We start from the raw sequence: 14,707 nt of genomic DNA on the forward strand, positions 1-14,707 counted from the left end.
AACCACCTAAAAACACCATATACCTACCCAAAACACCCTTAAATGTCGAGATAAATGCATGGCAACATTAATTATGACACTTAAAAGATTCTTCGCCAACCTGATTAGTGCTGATTTACGTTCTCCGTTCTGAAAGTGTAACGTGTGTACGAAGGGAGGTAACTCTAACAAAAGCTTCAAATATTGACCACGTGGCCTTCAGTACATAATTTGTGGAAGAATAAGAAAGAAACATTAAGGACCCAGTTCTTGACATTTATTCAGAATAAAATGAAAAATATCACCATAACAATAATGATAATGAAGCGTTTACAAATATACATTTAAATAATCGTATAGAATCTATGCAACCTATGAAATAAATGTATCAATAAAGTCTGAATTACATCCAAAATTATATGGATCGATACATTTAATTTATGAAGAGAACACTGTTTAAAGCTAATATAATGCAAGATCATACTGGAACTATACATAAAATTATGTATTTATACTGCAATATGTTTGATATATAAATACTATATATATAAAGGTATTCATACAAAAAAAATAATATATTACTAATCTATAAGCTAGCTATCGGTATATATATACATAGACGATCATAAAGGAGCACTTATAAATATTGCTTTAAAATGCTACTCCTCATTAATGCCTTAATTGATTACAACAATATTTAGCATGAAACATCATTGCGGAAGGGAAATCACCAATTGATATAGATGAGGCTTGTCCCACCCATTGAGACAGAAGGGCATGCCCCGAAAATGGGAACTTGGCTGAAATCTTGCTTTAAGATGCTGCTCCTCCTTTAAGCCAAAATGGACTTGATCTGAAACATAACTGGCTGCGTATAGATAATTAATGGTAATGCTGCTAGATTGAGGGGTGTGTTCCTGCTGTAAGTGTTTGCCGAGAAAGATTCTTACAATTTTTTTTTGTGCAATTGTTGAATGCTATTACCACATCACTTTATAATTGTAGGGTGCTGATATTTGGTTAAATAGTCCCGATGGAGTTACACTTTCCCTTGTTGGAGTAAAACCGAAAAAAACACACTGAGAAAATGCTCCCATTACACAATTTATACAGTTTCACATTTTTCAAGGGAGACAAACTTTAACTCTCAAAATCCAAGATGGCACCTGTCATCCATATTGGATTCTGACCAGTCTCAAAATAATTAAACATCAGTAAGTACCAAGGAGAAGTTACAAGGAAAAATTTCAAAAAGGGTATTATGTTGATTTCTGAGAATTAGATCCTTCAAAAATTATTGAGGGATTTGGCCAGCAATCTATCATCAGATGGCCATTTCATACGGATTGTGGATACGTACAGTCGTCATTTGAAAACATCAATGGAGGCTTTGAAGGTAAGACCTGTCTAACATTAGAGCAAGATTTTTTTATGCATACATAATAATCTGAGTCCCAATACGGAAATTTTATTAACAACGGAACACGTCAAATTCTTCATGCATTTATTAACCTGTCAGTTCTTTAACAAAACTATCAATGTGTACATAGTTCAATAACTGCTTCATAGACAACTCTAAATACGAATTATATATCTAGAAACATAACAAAATTTAAACATTACACTAAGAGTTATTTGACTTCAAGAAAACATTTGTCAAAACTTAACATAGTATACAATACATTCTACCAGGGTTAATGTCTGAGTTTATGCAGACATTCCGTGAGAAACATATTACTGTATGGAAGTACAACACATTCTGTCAGGGTTAATGTCTGAGTTGATGTAGACATTCCTGGAGAAACATATGTTACAGTATGGAAGTACAACACATTCTGTCAAGGTTAATGTCCGAGTTTATGAAGAAATTCCCGGAGAAACATATTACAGTATGGAAGTACAACACATTCTGTAAGGGTTAATGTCCGAGCTATGTAGACATTCCTGGAGAAACATATTACAGTATGGAAGTACAACACATTCTGTCAGGGTTAATGTCCGAGTTATGTAGACATTCCTGGACAAACATATTACAGTATGGAAGTACAACACATTCTGTCAGGGTTAATGTCCGAGCTATGTAGACATTCCTGGAGAAACATATTACAGTATGGAAGTACAACACATTCTGTCAGGGTTAATGTCCGAGTTATGTAGACATTCCTGGACAAACATATTACAGTATGGAAGTACAACACAATTTTTCAGGGTAAATGTCAGTTAATACAACAGTGTAGAAATATATTAAAATACATAAATATAAAGTGATCATCATTCCCTATCAGGAGTCAATAAAAATGAAAAAAAAAAAAAAAAAAAAAATTTCATCAAAACAATGTTGAATAATTGCTACGATAATACTGAAGTTATATTAAAGCTAATATCTATATTTACCTTAAAAGTAGGTTAATGTTTCTGACATTTTCCTCTTTATGTCATATGAACAATAATGATAAATTGTATCTAATATTTAAAATACCATGCCCTAAACGGTTTATCTAGTTTATGTAAAGCCTCGCTGAACATTCCCACTAAGGCACTTTTACAACAACAGCTATATACGATATAGACACATGTACATCTAATTACATGTACATGGAATTACATCCAGGAAGCAATATGATGTACATATTTTCAGCTATGTTCTATTTTCTATCCAACAGTTGACAGCTGGATTACCCTAATTATCATTTTTTGTTTGACTTTATAACTTTTTCGATGTTTTTGAATTTCATAATCTAATCCCAATAATTATTTGAGCAATGGAATGGTTATTTTGAAAACTCTGCCCTATCCTAGTACTTACAGAGACCAAATAGCAGGACCTCGGGTTTTGTAGAGTTATCATTTAAACGTGTTGGTTATAATTTTAATCATAATTATGAGTTTAATGTTAGTCGTATTTTACCCAAAGATCCATCAAAATACATATACTTGTAAATACTCACAGTACTGATCACTAACGGAGAGCTGGAACAATGGATATCACCGACAGGTGTATTATAACTACACCTGATACAATCCTTATTACTTGTTAATTATGTATAATTCTGGAGAGCTGGGACAATGGATATCACCGACAGGTGTATTACAACTACACCTGATACAATCCTTATATTACATGTTAATTATGTATAATTCTGGAGAGCTGGAACAATAGATATCACCTACAGGTGTATTATAACTACACCTGATACAATCCTTATTACATGATAATTATATATAATTCTGGAGAGCTGGGACAATGGATATCACCGACAGGTGTATTATAACTGCACCTGATACAATCCTCATTACATGTTAATTATGTATAATTCTGGAGAGCTGGGACAATGGATATCACCGACAGGTGTATTATAACTGCACCTGATACAATCCTCATTACATGTTAATTATGTATAATTCTGGAGAGCTGGAACAATAGATATCACCTACAGGTGTATTATAACTACACCTGATACAATCCTTATTACATGATAATTATATATAATTCTGGAGAGCTGGGACAATGGATATCACCGACAGGTGTATTATAACTGCACCTGATACAATCCTCATTACATGTTAATTATGTATAATTCTAAAAAGATACAAAAGTTACCTAAGTCTAATTTTCACATCAATAAGACAAGTTTTGTCTAGGTAAAAGTAAATTGTTATACAAAAAATGTAAACAAATATTAGGATCAACAAATCAACAATAAATAAATAAGTAAAAAAAAATTACAATCCAACCTCATTATTTCAAACTCTGATAACTCGAACACACTGCTTAACTCGAGGTAAATATATAGTCCTCATAGAATGAAATCTATGTATGACATACTCGATTATCTCAAATACACAGTATATCTCAAGTTTTAGGCCCCATTGACTTCAAGATTACAAGGGTCAATTGTACATGAATATTATATCAATTTCATTTTCACACCAATTAGACTAGTTTCAGTTTAAAAAGAAAAGGGTATGAAATCCTGAAGTACCAGATAAATACCATGACATTATATACATAGTTTATAGGCTTTATCGGTCACCTGAGTTTTGAACTATTTAAGTTAATTTGACAGTTTTTGGCCCCGCCCATAAGCCCCTGGGGGTCAGTCAGGGCCAACATGTGTATACCATCAGGCTGTCATCCCATGCTGGTAATGTTAACGTAGTTAGAATGAATTGCAATAGAAATCAAACAAATGACGGTCAAAAATGAGATTGCCTTGTATAATCAGTATAGTAAATTGTATCCCCTTCCTAGAGGCAAATGTAATTGTCATGAAATTCACACTTTTGTTAAAGCACCTTAAGACCCTTCCATCTACTTCGATCTTTGAAGAGTATTTGAGTCGACCTTATCTAGGTCTTGAGAGGAAGATTTTTGAAATTTTCGTTAATTTGACACTTTTTGGCTCGCACCTCAGGCTTTTGAGGGATGGGAACCATATACAGTAAAACTCACTTGTGTCGAACACGGTTGAATCGAATACATCGGATGAGTCGAACGTTTCGTTCGGTCCCGATTTTTTCCCTTCTTTATCTTAGTAAATTAAGCACGGATGACTCGAACACTGTTGAATCGAATACTGCGGTTGTGTCGAATATATTTTGTGGTCCCTCCCTTCTAAACTATACCAAAATTTCCATTTTTGTGTCGAACATTGAGGCGTCATGCTGTCTCAAGTAAAATTTGCTGGCCTCGTCTGATTGACCGAGTGTGACCGATCACCCGTAACGGTGTAAACAGAGCCTATTATTAGTTTCCTGCTGTCGGTTACGCATCATCCAATTGTTTATACAGGTGCTCAGGTGAAGTAAAACGTTCAGGTATACATAACTAAGAATAAAATGTGCACGTTTTAGTCTACAAACCGATGTGTTCTGTTTACTGTTTTGATGCAATAAGGAAAAGGTAGACGATAAATTACATATCTTCCATCGAAAAATGCAAAGAAAAATACCTGTCTGTCATTGATTTATCTATATATGCCTAAATTCTGAATACGACGATGCAATAGTAACAATGATATGCGGAATGTTTTTACTCTGTTCAAAAGATTGTGGCAATGCATGATTATGCAGCCGATAAAACACTGACCGCGGCCTTCACCTTTGATACAAAATCAGCACGCGTACGGTCGATCAATTTTCCCGGACTGTTTATTGTTTAATATTGTTAAATTGGAGAACAATATAAACGGATTTAAAGATAGATAATATGAGTACAATATATACATTTATATTCTTATAATATATGTAACGTTTTCATAGAATATTATGCTGTCATTTGCGACTCCCGTGTATGTGTAAATCGTGTGTCTATGTCAAAGACTATTTTACGCATGAACTTTGTTTTTATCTGTAACTGTGCACACTATTGTTTATTAGATAAAGGAATAATTGTTATCATGTACAATTAATTAATTTCTTTGTTATTATGTATTGCTTATTTTCGACTATCTTATCATGCAAGCACTTGTTCTGCATACAACCGATGATAGTTGGGTTTTGTCTCCGTATACAAACACGGATAAGTCGAACCATCGGATAAGTCGAATATTTTGCTTGGTCCCGTCGACTTCGACTTATCCGAGTTTTACTGTAATTCACAATTTGTTTTGCAATTGATCACTGAAGCTTCCTGCCAAATTTCATGAACTTTGGTTTAGCGGTTTTGGAATTAAAAGAAGACGAAAAAGTAAATTGTTTACGACGGACGGACTATGGACGATGCCGGACAAAAGGCGATATTGCAATAGGTCAACTGAGACTTTGTCTCAGATTACCTAACAATGACAGTAACACAATATGTAAATATATAAATAGGATCAACAAATCTCCAACATCTAATGGAACTAGATGTAATTATGACATATCGGGTCAATCTAACACTCACCAATGAATGTAGACACAATTGTAAATGTAATATAGACAGGATCAACAAAATCTCTCAACACATGCGTAACCATGGAACTAGTTTAATCATGGTAAACAGGGATTGACACTAACAGTAGCCCGGCAGCCCTGGGCTGCCTGGAATCTGGTCGGGCTGCCAGAATATCCAGACCAGCAGCCCTGTGGGCTGCCAACATTTTCAGTCAAATGTATAATGTCTAGCAAAAGTTTTCTTCATTTACTTCAAATATTTTTTTCATGAAACCCTTTGGTGCAAGATGTAATATTTTTATACTCAGAATGAACTAGCATGCAGTAAACTGCACCTGGAATATTCAATTTTTTCCTCCTTGTTGGGGTAAGGACTTGAGGGACATATGCCCCCAAATCCCCAAAGAGGGACATCTTCTTTGGAAGCCCGGGCTGCCTCATTCCTAAACTTGGCAGCCCGGCGGTCTGTCAAGGTGATTAAGTTAGTGTCAATCCCTGGTAAAATAATAGTATTTTATCTAATTTAATATTGATTGATTATTAAACTTTTTTCATTTCATGATCGCTACTACGTTACTGTATTAATGGCAAAGCTGGTCGGCCATTGTGTAGCTATAGGCCCAAAACAGCACACTTTTATTTGTGACAAAATATATAAACTTGCTTGTATAAGAAATGTTGATGTTGAGTCTCCGCGTGGTTATATGTTTTATTTGAATCAAAATTTATCGATAGTTAACTTTAATGAATGGTCCGTTTAATATATATTGAAAATACGAAAGGGCTACTGAAAAAATAGGTCTATATATGTTGGTAAAATTAGGTCAGATCATCAATATGTCTGCTTTTAAATTGCCGAGTCGTATTTAATTACTACAAAACTTATTCGATACCTGCAAAATTAACTATCACTAATTGGGACACCTGTGGATTGTTTTGACAAGACATGAATGCTTATCACGTCACTCGGCATGACCGGACGGACGATCCATTCAACTTGACCGCGAGCGACGCCTCGCGTGGCCTGTCTACCTAGCTTGAGGGAGCAGGTTTACAGGTAATAATTTGATTGGGAATAATTAAGAGGTGTTCAGTCGCAATTAAATAATCAAAATACTTAGTTAATACTGCATTTGACAATACACGGATGATTCAATATACCGTACAGTACGAGTACTGATAACGCATGTTATATACATTTTCGGGACCTAAAGTTGCAATCAGCATGGTGTATTTTCAATGTAAAAAACTTCATCAACGCTAAAATATCCGATATATATTAAAACAAACTTTCTGTCACAGACGTAATGCAATGATCACACTCACAACAAATTAACCTAAAATTGTCTGTTGCTCAAAGTTTGGTATATTTACTGGACTGATCGTCGCGAGCTTTCAATGCCAACAAAAATCTTACTTGATGTACATGGCCAATGACATCGCAGCGCGAAAATATATATTTTCATCATGACTGACAGTGCGAAAATATCCACACCGCGAACAGTTTGGAGGCTGACTAAGCGAAAATTTCAACGCGTGAAAATATCCACTTTTACAGTATAATGATACCAGTAAGTGATGAATATTGTGTAAAGTGTCTGGAGATCAAAACCATATTAATTGATACAGGTTAGTGATGAATCTTAAAATAATTGTGTAAAGTTTCTGGGGATCACAGCTATATTAACTGGTACCCGTAAGTGATCATGATGAATATTGTGCACGTGTAAAGTTTCCAGATTAACAGTATAGTCAAAGAGATCAAAACAATATTCATCAATATCCAGTTATTGAAGATTCTCTTGTAAATATCAAAATTGTTACCTTTGAATTTTTGGCTGATGATAAGCAGGATAAAGCAGGACATTATTAACTTATAACAATTAAGTGTGACCCACATTATAGGAATTTAAACTTACATGTCAAAAGCACGAGTTAAAAAAATATTGATTGTTAATTTTAATTCTGATATTTTCATTGATTTCTTTGAAAAGTCTTTACCTCCGTTCAGGATATCTAATATCTGTTTCTCCCTTCTTCGCACTTCAGTAGCCAGCTTAGGATGAACTTTTTCCAATTTTTCGGTGAAAAACTCGTAGTTTCCCACAAATATTTTCTGATCTTTCTCAAGGTGTTGAAATAGATCTGCCATAGTTTTAATATTCTCATGTTGTCTTGAAGTAAGAGGACAACCTCTAAACAGATTCTTCAACTTAACAAACTCTTCCTCCTTAAGTCCATCATCCAGATGCAAGGCCAACTCATTTTGGGCACCAATGGCTTCCTCTTCATTTTCTGTGACTACTTGTTTTGTGGCCATTTTAAATTGTTTCTGTTAAACCTGGAAAGAGACATACACATTAAGAAAGACATCAAAAAGAAAACAAGGAATAGTATGGTATGGTGATTTGCTAATTTTCTGTTTTATTACAGAAACACAAAATCTGGATATGCTAGCATTGACTGCAGAAAACACAAAGATGAAGGAAGAAATTGAGTTATTGAAAGGAGAAAAGAACAGACTCAGGGAGGAAACAGCAAAATTGGCATTAGAAAAGGAAGATCTTGTGAGAAATTTTGATGATCAGAAACTCAAGGACTGTGAGTTACATTATTTCAGACACAGTACAATGAAAGATCAAGATTTCCAGTACTACACTGGATACTGTTATGAAAGATATATGGATGTTGTTAAATGTTTAGTACCAAATGATACTCATTTTCAATATTCAAAGAACATGAGTTGTTTAAAGAAATTGAGTCTCCATGATCAGTTACTTTTAGTGATCATAAAACTCTGTCAGAACTTCGACTTTTACCATTTATCAACTTTGTTTGGTATATCATCACAAGATTGTACTCTTTTTTCTGACTGGATAAATTTGATGTTTCACAGACTTCTGTGATCTGTTTCAATTTGGCCTCATAGAGATATTATCATACAGAACATGCCTGCTGAGTTCAAAAAGGACTTTCCCAACACTATGGTAATCATTGATGGCACTGAAGTCAAGGTACAAAAGCCTAGCTCCCTACAAACACAGTCTTAATTTTATTCAGATTAAAAATCAAGTACTATTCTTAAAGGAATTGTTGGTGTTGACCCTAAAATCTTACGAGTAGTAATATGCTAAAGGAAGGTGATGGACTTATGGCAGATAAAGGCTTTACTATTGAAAAGAAATTCAAAAATCTTGGTTTGAAACAAAACATGCCTCCTTTTGCTTCAGCTGCTGGACAAATGTCTGTTACAGATGTACCAGAGATGATAACCATTGCTAAACATAGAGTACATGTGGAAGGGCCATAGACAGGGTGCGCAACAGTTTAAAATCTTATCACAGAGGATCAATTTGGGTTTATTTAAATGTGTAAACCAAATTTGGCTTGTTTGTTGTTTGCTAACAAATTTCATGCCTTTTCTGATTAGATAAGTCATGTTAAAATTTCAACAAAGCACATCTGTGTTTCAAACAGCTGTATAAATAATGCAACTGATACAGGTAGAAAATGTATAATCAATAGCTGAAATTTCATTGGATACAAATATTTTTTATTGTTTAAATTAATTTTTGTCATATAAATGTGATCTACATGGTAACTTAGTGGTGAGCCAAAAAATTGTTGTCCAATCGGGGTGTCTATGGTTTCCTGATTCCCAGCACTTGCCACCAGATAGCTGATTGGACTTTCTTTTACCATCTCAAGTGATTCAATGCATCCTTTAAAAAAGTAATTTATTACCTTGTCCTATCATCATTGAATGCTGGCATCACTGGTTTGCATTTTCTACTTATATTTCCTGGTCTGGCGAATACAATTTGGAAAACTTGTTTTAAAAAAAGGTATTTTTATTTAGATATAATATTACAATTTTAATGTGCATATTATATTTATTCATGATGTTTAAATATGAATCTTTATGTAGTTATATTTGGTGGGTTTTTTTTTTTGCATTGCCATTATTAATGAATATTTAAGCATTGAACGGCTTTCAGTTGGCATTCATATTGACTATGAATGCCAACTGAAAGCCGTTCAATTCTTATATTTTTCATCTGCGATTTTTTATTTGTCATGCGATTTTTGTTTTGAAATTTTCAAATTCAAATTTCCCGCGCTTACCAGTAGCAGAGATCACTTCCTGTTGGCAGTTCATAGGCTGGTGAACTCGCAACTGAATTGGTAGGGTTATATAGTGGCAGTGCCATACAATGGTAAATATAAATATATGAATAGATCTATTTGTATTTTTTATTCATTTATTCTGGTATGCATGTTGATTGGATTATGTGTTCATTAAATACATAGTTGAATTTATTTCACTAGTTGTTATTTTTTATATATAAAAAAGGCTGCAGTTGTCTCTTAACTACCTGTCATGGGCATATCAACATGAAAAGGCCTCTACTGAAGTCTTTAAATAAATAACAAGAGACTGCAAGTGTATTCTTTTCTTAAAGCAAAAAAAAAAAAATAATAATAATAATGATAATAATCAAAATGAAAAGGAAAGATATATATAAGTACTAACTCAACTTTGCACGAAAGTGAGCGTCAATCAATACAGTCTCGGAGCGGGAAATTTCAATATTGGTTGAATGAGGTTCCTCTAATTTTCGTTGACTGCGGTATATTTTGGCACAAACATGAATAAAAGTTTTCATCAAATCCATTGATAATGTCACACTTTTTACATAGCTACCATTCACAAATGCCGTTGCTGTCTGTTTTTGTTTTAGAGTTAGTTTGTACGGTAAATACGTCGCAGAAAAGTCATCAGGTATATGGCCTACATTAGCAGTCGCCATCTTGTTTACCTTAGCAATGTCGGAGCATACGGGAGTTATCTCCATTGAATTTTTAGGGGCGTGGCTTAATATCGGCTGGCGATCGGCCAATTCATCCGGTTAAAATAACTTGGAAATTTTTATTACAAATTGCGTTGATGTGCACATGCAACAGGACGCAATTTGTAATAACTTTCCAAATGTCATTAATATTATAAATAAAAAAAATAAGTATTTTTCTTATAGAATTAGGTCGAAGCATGTACCAAGTGAAGATTATCTTTCCATCTGAACGGGTACTTTGAACGGGTATGTCCCGTGGTAGGCCTAATGACTCATCGGAAATACCCTAGTGTCTACTTTCGCTTCTGATTTTACAAACTACACTGATTTTTCATTGTTCTAATGTACTAAAATTCACAATAACATGAATATACTGCCAAGGATTCGCGCCAATGCATAAGTAAGCAAAGCTATAGATCTAGATACATAAAATCATGAACTTATAAAACTGCAAATCATGAACCTTTCCTGTTGCTAAGGGTGAGTGTCTGTCTTGGCTAATATTTGTCGCCAACATTACAACAGACCTATACAAGTATATGTAAGGTACTTTTACAAAAAATATAATTGACGTAATTTCATGATTACCTGTTGAGTCTGGTTTATACACGAGAACTTTCGTGGTTTCTTTCGTTTTGGCATTTTCTCCAGACCCCGGGTTTAACTCGATCGAGGAAGTAAATATTCGCCTGAACGAGGCTATTTAGCGCATGGTCAAACTGATATATATATAGTGACGTCATCTTCAGTAATTACCCAGGTAGGTGATTATCGCTATTAGCCACTACAGCGCGTTAACCAGCAAATCCGGTATGCATATTCATGAGGAAGATAATTGGTAATTACTGAAGATGACGTCACTATATATATACTGTGTGTATTGTAAGTGTATAAAGTGGGGTTAACCAGCACAGCTGGTGGGTTTCATTAGACTAGATACTGTGTGTATTGTAAGTGTATAAAAGTGGGATTAACCAGCACAGCTGGTGGCGGTCAGTAGAGTCAATACTTGTTGTATGGTAAGTTTATAAAGTGGGGTTAACCAGCACAGCTGGTGGCGGTCAGTAGAGTCAATACTTGTCGTATGGTAAGTTTATAAAGTGGGGTTAACCAGCACAGCTGGTGGCGGTCTGTAGAGTCAATACTTGGTGTATGGTAAGTGTATAAAGTGGGGTTAACCAGCACAGCTGGTGGCGGTCAGTAGAGTCAATATTTGTTGTATGGTAAGTTTATAAAGTGGGGTTAACCAGCACAGCTGGTGGCGGTCTGTAGAGTCAATAGTTGGTGTATGGTAAGTATATAAAGTGGGGTTAACCACCACAGCTGGTGGGGGCCATTAGAATAGATACTGTGTATATTGTAAGCGTATAAAGTGGGGTTAACCACCACAGGAGGTGGCGGTCAGTAGAGTCAATACTTGGTGTATGGTACGTGTATGAAGTGGGGTTAACCACCACAGCAAGTGGCGGTCAGTAGAGTCAATACTTGGTGTATGGTACGTGTATGAAGTGGGGTTAACTAGAACAGCAAGTGGAGGTCAGTAGGGTCGCTACTTGGTGTATGGTAAGTGTATAAAGTGGGGTTAACCACCACAGCTGGTGGGGGCAGTTGGACACAATACTTGTTGTATGACAAGTGTATAAAGTGGGGTTAACCACCACAGCTGGTGGCGGTCTGTAAAGTCAACACTTGGTGTATGGTAAGTGTATAAAGTGGGGTTAACCAGCACAGCTGGTGGGTTTCATTAGACTAGATACTGTGTGCATTGTAAGTGTATAAAGTGGGGTTAACCAGCACAGCTGGTGGCGGTCAGTAGAGTCAATACTTGTTGTATGGTAAGTTTATAAAGTGGGGTTAACCAGCACAGCTGGTGGCGGTCTGTAGAGTCAATACTTGGTGTCTGGTAAGTGTATAAAGTGGGGTTAACCACCACAGCTGGTGGGGGCCATTAGACACAATACTTGTTGTATGGCAAGTGTATAAAGTGGGGTTAACCAGCACAGCTGGTGGCGGTCTGTAGAGTCAATACTTGGTGTATGGTAAGTATATAAAGTGGGGTTAACCAGCACAGCTGGTGGGGGCCATTAGACACAATACTCGGTGTATGGTAAGTGTATAAAGTGGGGTTAACCACCACAGCTAGTGGGGGCCATTAGACTAGATACCGGGTGTATTGTAAGTGTATAAAGTGGGGTTAACCAGCACAGCTGGTGGCGGTCTGTAGAGTCAACACTTGGTGTATGGTAAGTGTATAAAGTGGGGTTAACCAGCACAGCTGGTGGGTGTCATTAGACTAGATACTGTGTGTATTGCAAGTGTATAAAGTGGGGTTAACCAGCACAGCTGGTGAGTTTCATTACACTAGATACTGTGTGTATTGTAAGTGTATAAAGTGGGGTTAACCAGCACAGCTGGTGGCGGTCTGTAGAGTCAATACTTGGTGTATGGTAAGTGTATAAAGTGGGGTTAACCAGCACAGCTGGTGGGGGCCATTAGACACAATACTCGGTGTATGGTAAGTGTATAAAGTGGGGTTAACCACCACAGCTAGTGGGGCCATTAGACTAGATACCGGGTGTATTGTAAGTGTATAAAGTGGGGTTAACCAGCACAGCTGGTGGCGGTCAGTAGAGTCAATACTTGTTGTATGGTAAGTTTATAAAGTGGGGTTAACCAGCACAGCTGGTGGCGGTCTGTAGAGTCAACACTTGGTGTATGGTAAGTGTATAACGTGGGGTTAACCAGCACAGCTGGTGGGTGTCATTAGACTAGATACTGTGTGTATTGCAAGTGTATAAAGTGGGGTTAACCAGCACAGCTGGTGAGTTTCATTACACTAGATACTGTGTGTATTGTAAGTGTATAAAGTGGGGTTAACCAGCACACCTGGTGGGTTTCATTAGACTAGATACTGTGTGTAGTGTAAGTGTATAAAGTGGGGTTAACCAGCACAGCTGGTGAGTTTCATTACATTAGATACTGTGTGTATTGTAAGTGTATAAAGTGGGGTTAACCACCACAGCAGGTGGAGGTCAGTAAAGTCGCTACTTGGTGTATGATAAGTGTATAAAGTGGGGTTAACCAGCACAGCTGGTGGGGGCCATTAGACACGACACAATACTTGTTGTATGGCAAGGGTATAAAGTGGGGTTAACCAGCACAGCTGGTGGGTTTCATTAGACTAGATACTGTGTGCATTGTAAGTGTATAAAGTGGGGTTAACCACCACAGCAGGTGGAGGTCAGTAAAGTCGCTACTTGGTGTATGATAAGTGTATAAAGTGGGGTTAACCAGCACAGCTGGTGGGGGCCATTAGACACGACACAATACTTGTTGTATGGCAAGGGTATAAAGTGGGGTTAACCAGCACAGCTGGTGGGTTTCATTAGACTAGATACTGTGTGCATTGTAAGTGTATAAAGTGGGGTTAACCAGCACAGCTGGTGGCGGTCAGTAGAGTCAATACTTGTTGTATGGTAAGTTTATAAAGTGGGGTTAACCAGCACAGCTGGTGGCGGTCTGTAGAGTCAATACTTGGTGTCTGGTAAGTGTATAAAGTGGGGTTAACCACCACAGCTGGTGGGGGCCATTAGACACAATACTTGTTGTATGGCAAGTGTATAAAGTGGGGTTAACCAGCACAGCTGGTGGGGGCCATTAGACACGACACAATACTTGTTGTATGGCAAGGGTATAAAGTGGGGTTAACCAGCACAGCTGGTGGGTTTCATTAGACTAGATACTGTGTGCATTGTAAGTGTATAAAGTGGGGTTAACCAGCACAGCTGGTGGCGGTCAGTAGAGTCAATACTTGTTGTATGGTAAGTTTATAAAGTGGGGTTAACCAGCACAGCTGGTGGCGGTCTGTAGAGTCAATACTTGGTGTCTGGTAAGTGTATAAAGTGGGGTTAACCACCACAGCTGGTGGGGGCCATTAGACACAATACTTGTTGTATGGCAAGTGTATAAAGTGGGGTTAACCAGCACAGCTGGTGGGG

The 14,707-nt window shown here is 36.6% G+C and overlaps 1 protein-coding gene across 2 annotated transcripts in view; it reads right to left on the reverse strand.

Annotated features, from left to right (window-relative positions):
• The window catches only part of LOC117327128, a 44,182-nt gene that overhangs the window by 20,581 nt on the left and 8,894 nt on the right, over positions 1–14,707 (reverse strand). Inside the window, exons 1-2 of one of the 2 annotated variants that reach the window (XM_033883973.1) lie at positions 11,298–11,413; positions 7,858–8,197 (exon numbers count right to left, since the gene is read on the reverse strand). In XM_033883973.1, the coding sequence (XP_033739864.1) occupies positions 7,858–8,176 (319 nt within the window). In that variant the 5' untranslated portion in view covers positions 8,177–8,197; positions 11,298–11,413. Of the gene's footprint in view, positions 1–7,857; positions 8,198–11,297; positions 11,414–14,707 lie in introns of those variants that run through there. The other variant, XM_033883974.1, reaches the window with a different exon arrangement.

The sequence above is a fragment of the Pecten maximus genome, chromosome 5 (genome assembly GCF_902652985.1).
Source record: "Pecten maximus chromosome 5, xPecMax1.1, whole genome shotgun sequence".
Classification (NCBI taxonomy): domain Eukaryota; kingdom Metazoa; phylum Mollusca; class Bivalvia; order Pectinida; family Pectinidae; genus Pecten; species Pecten maximus.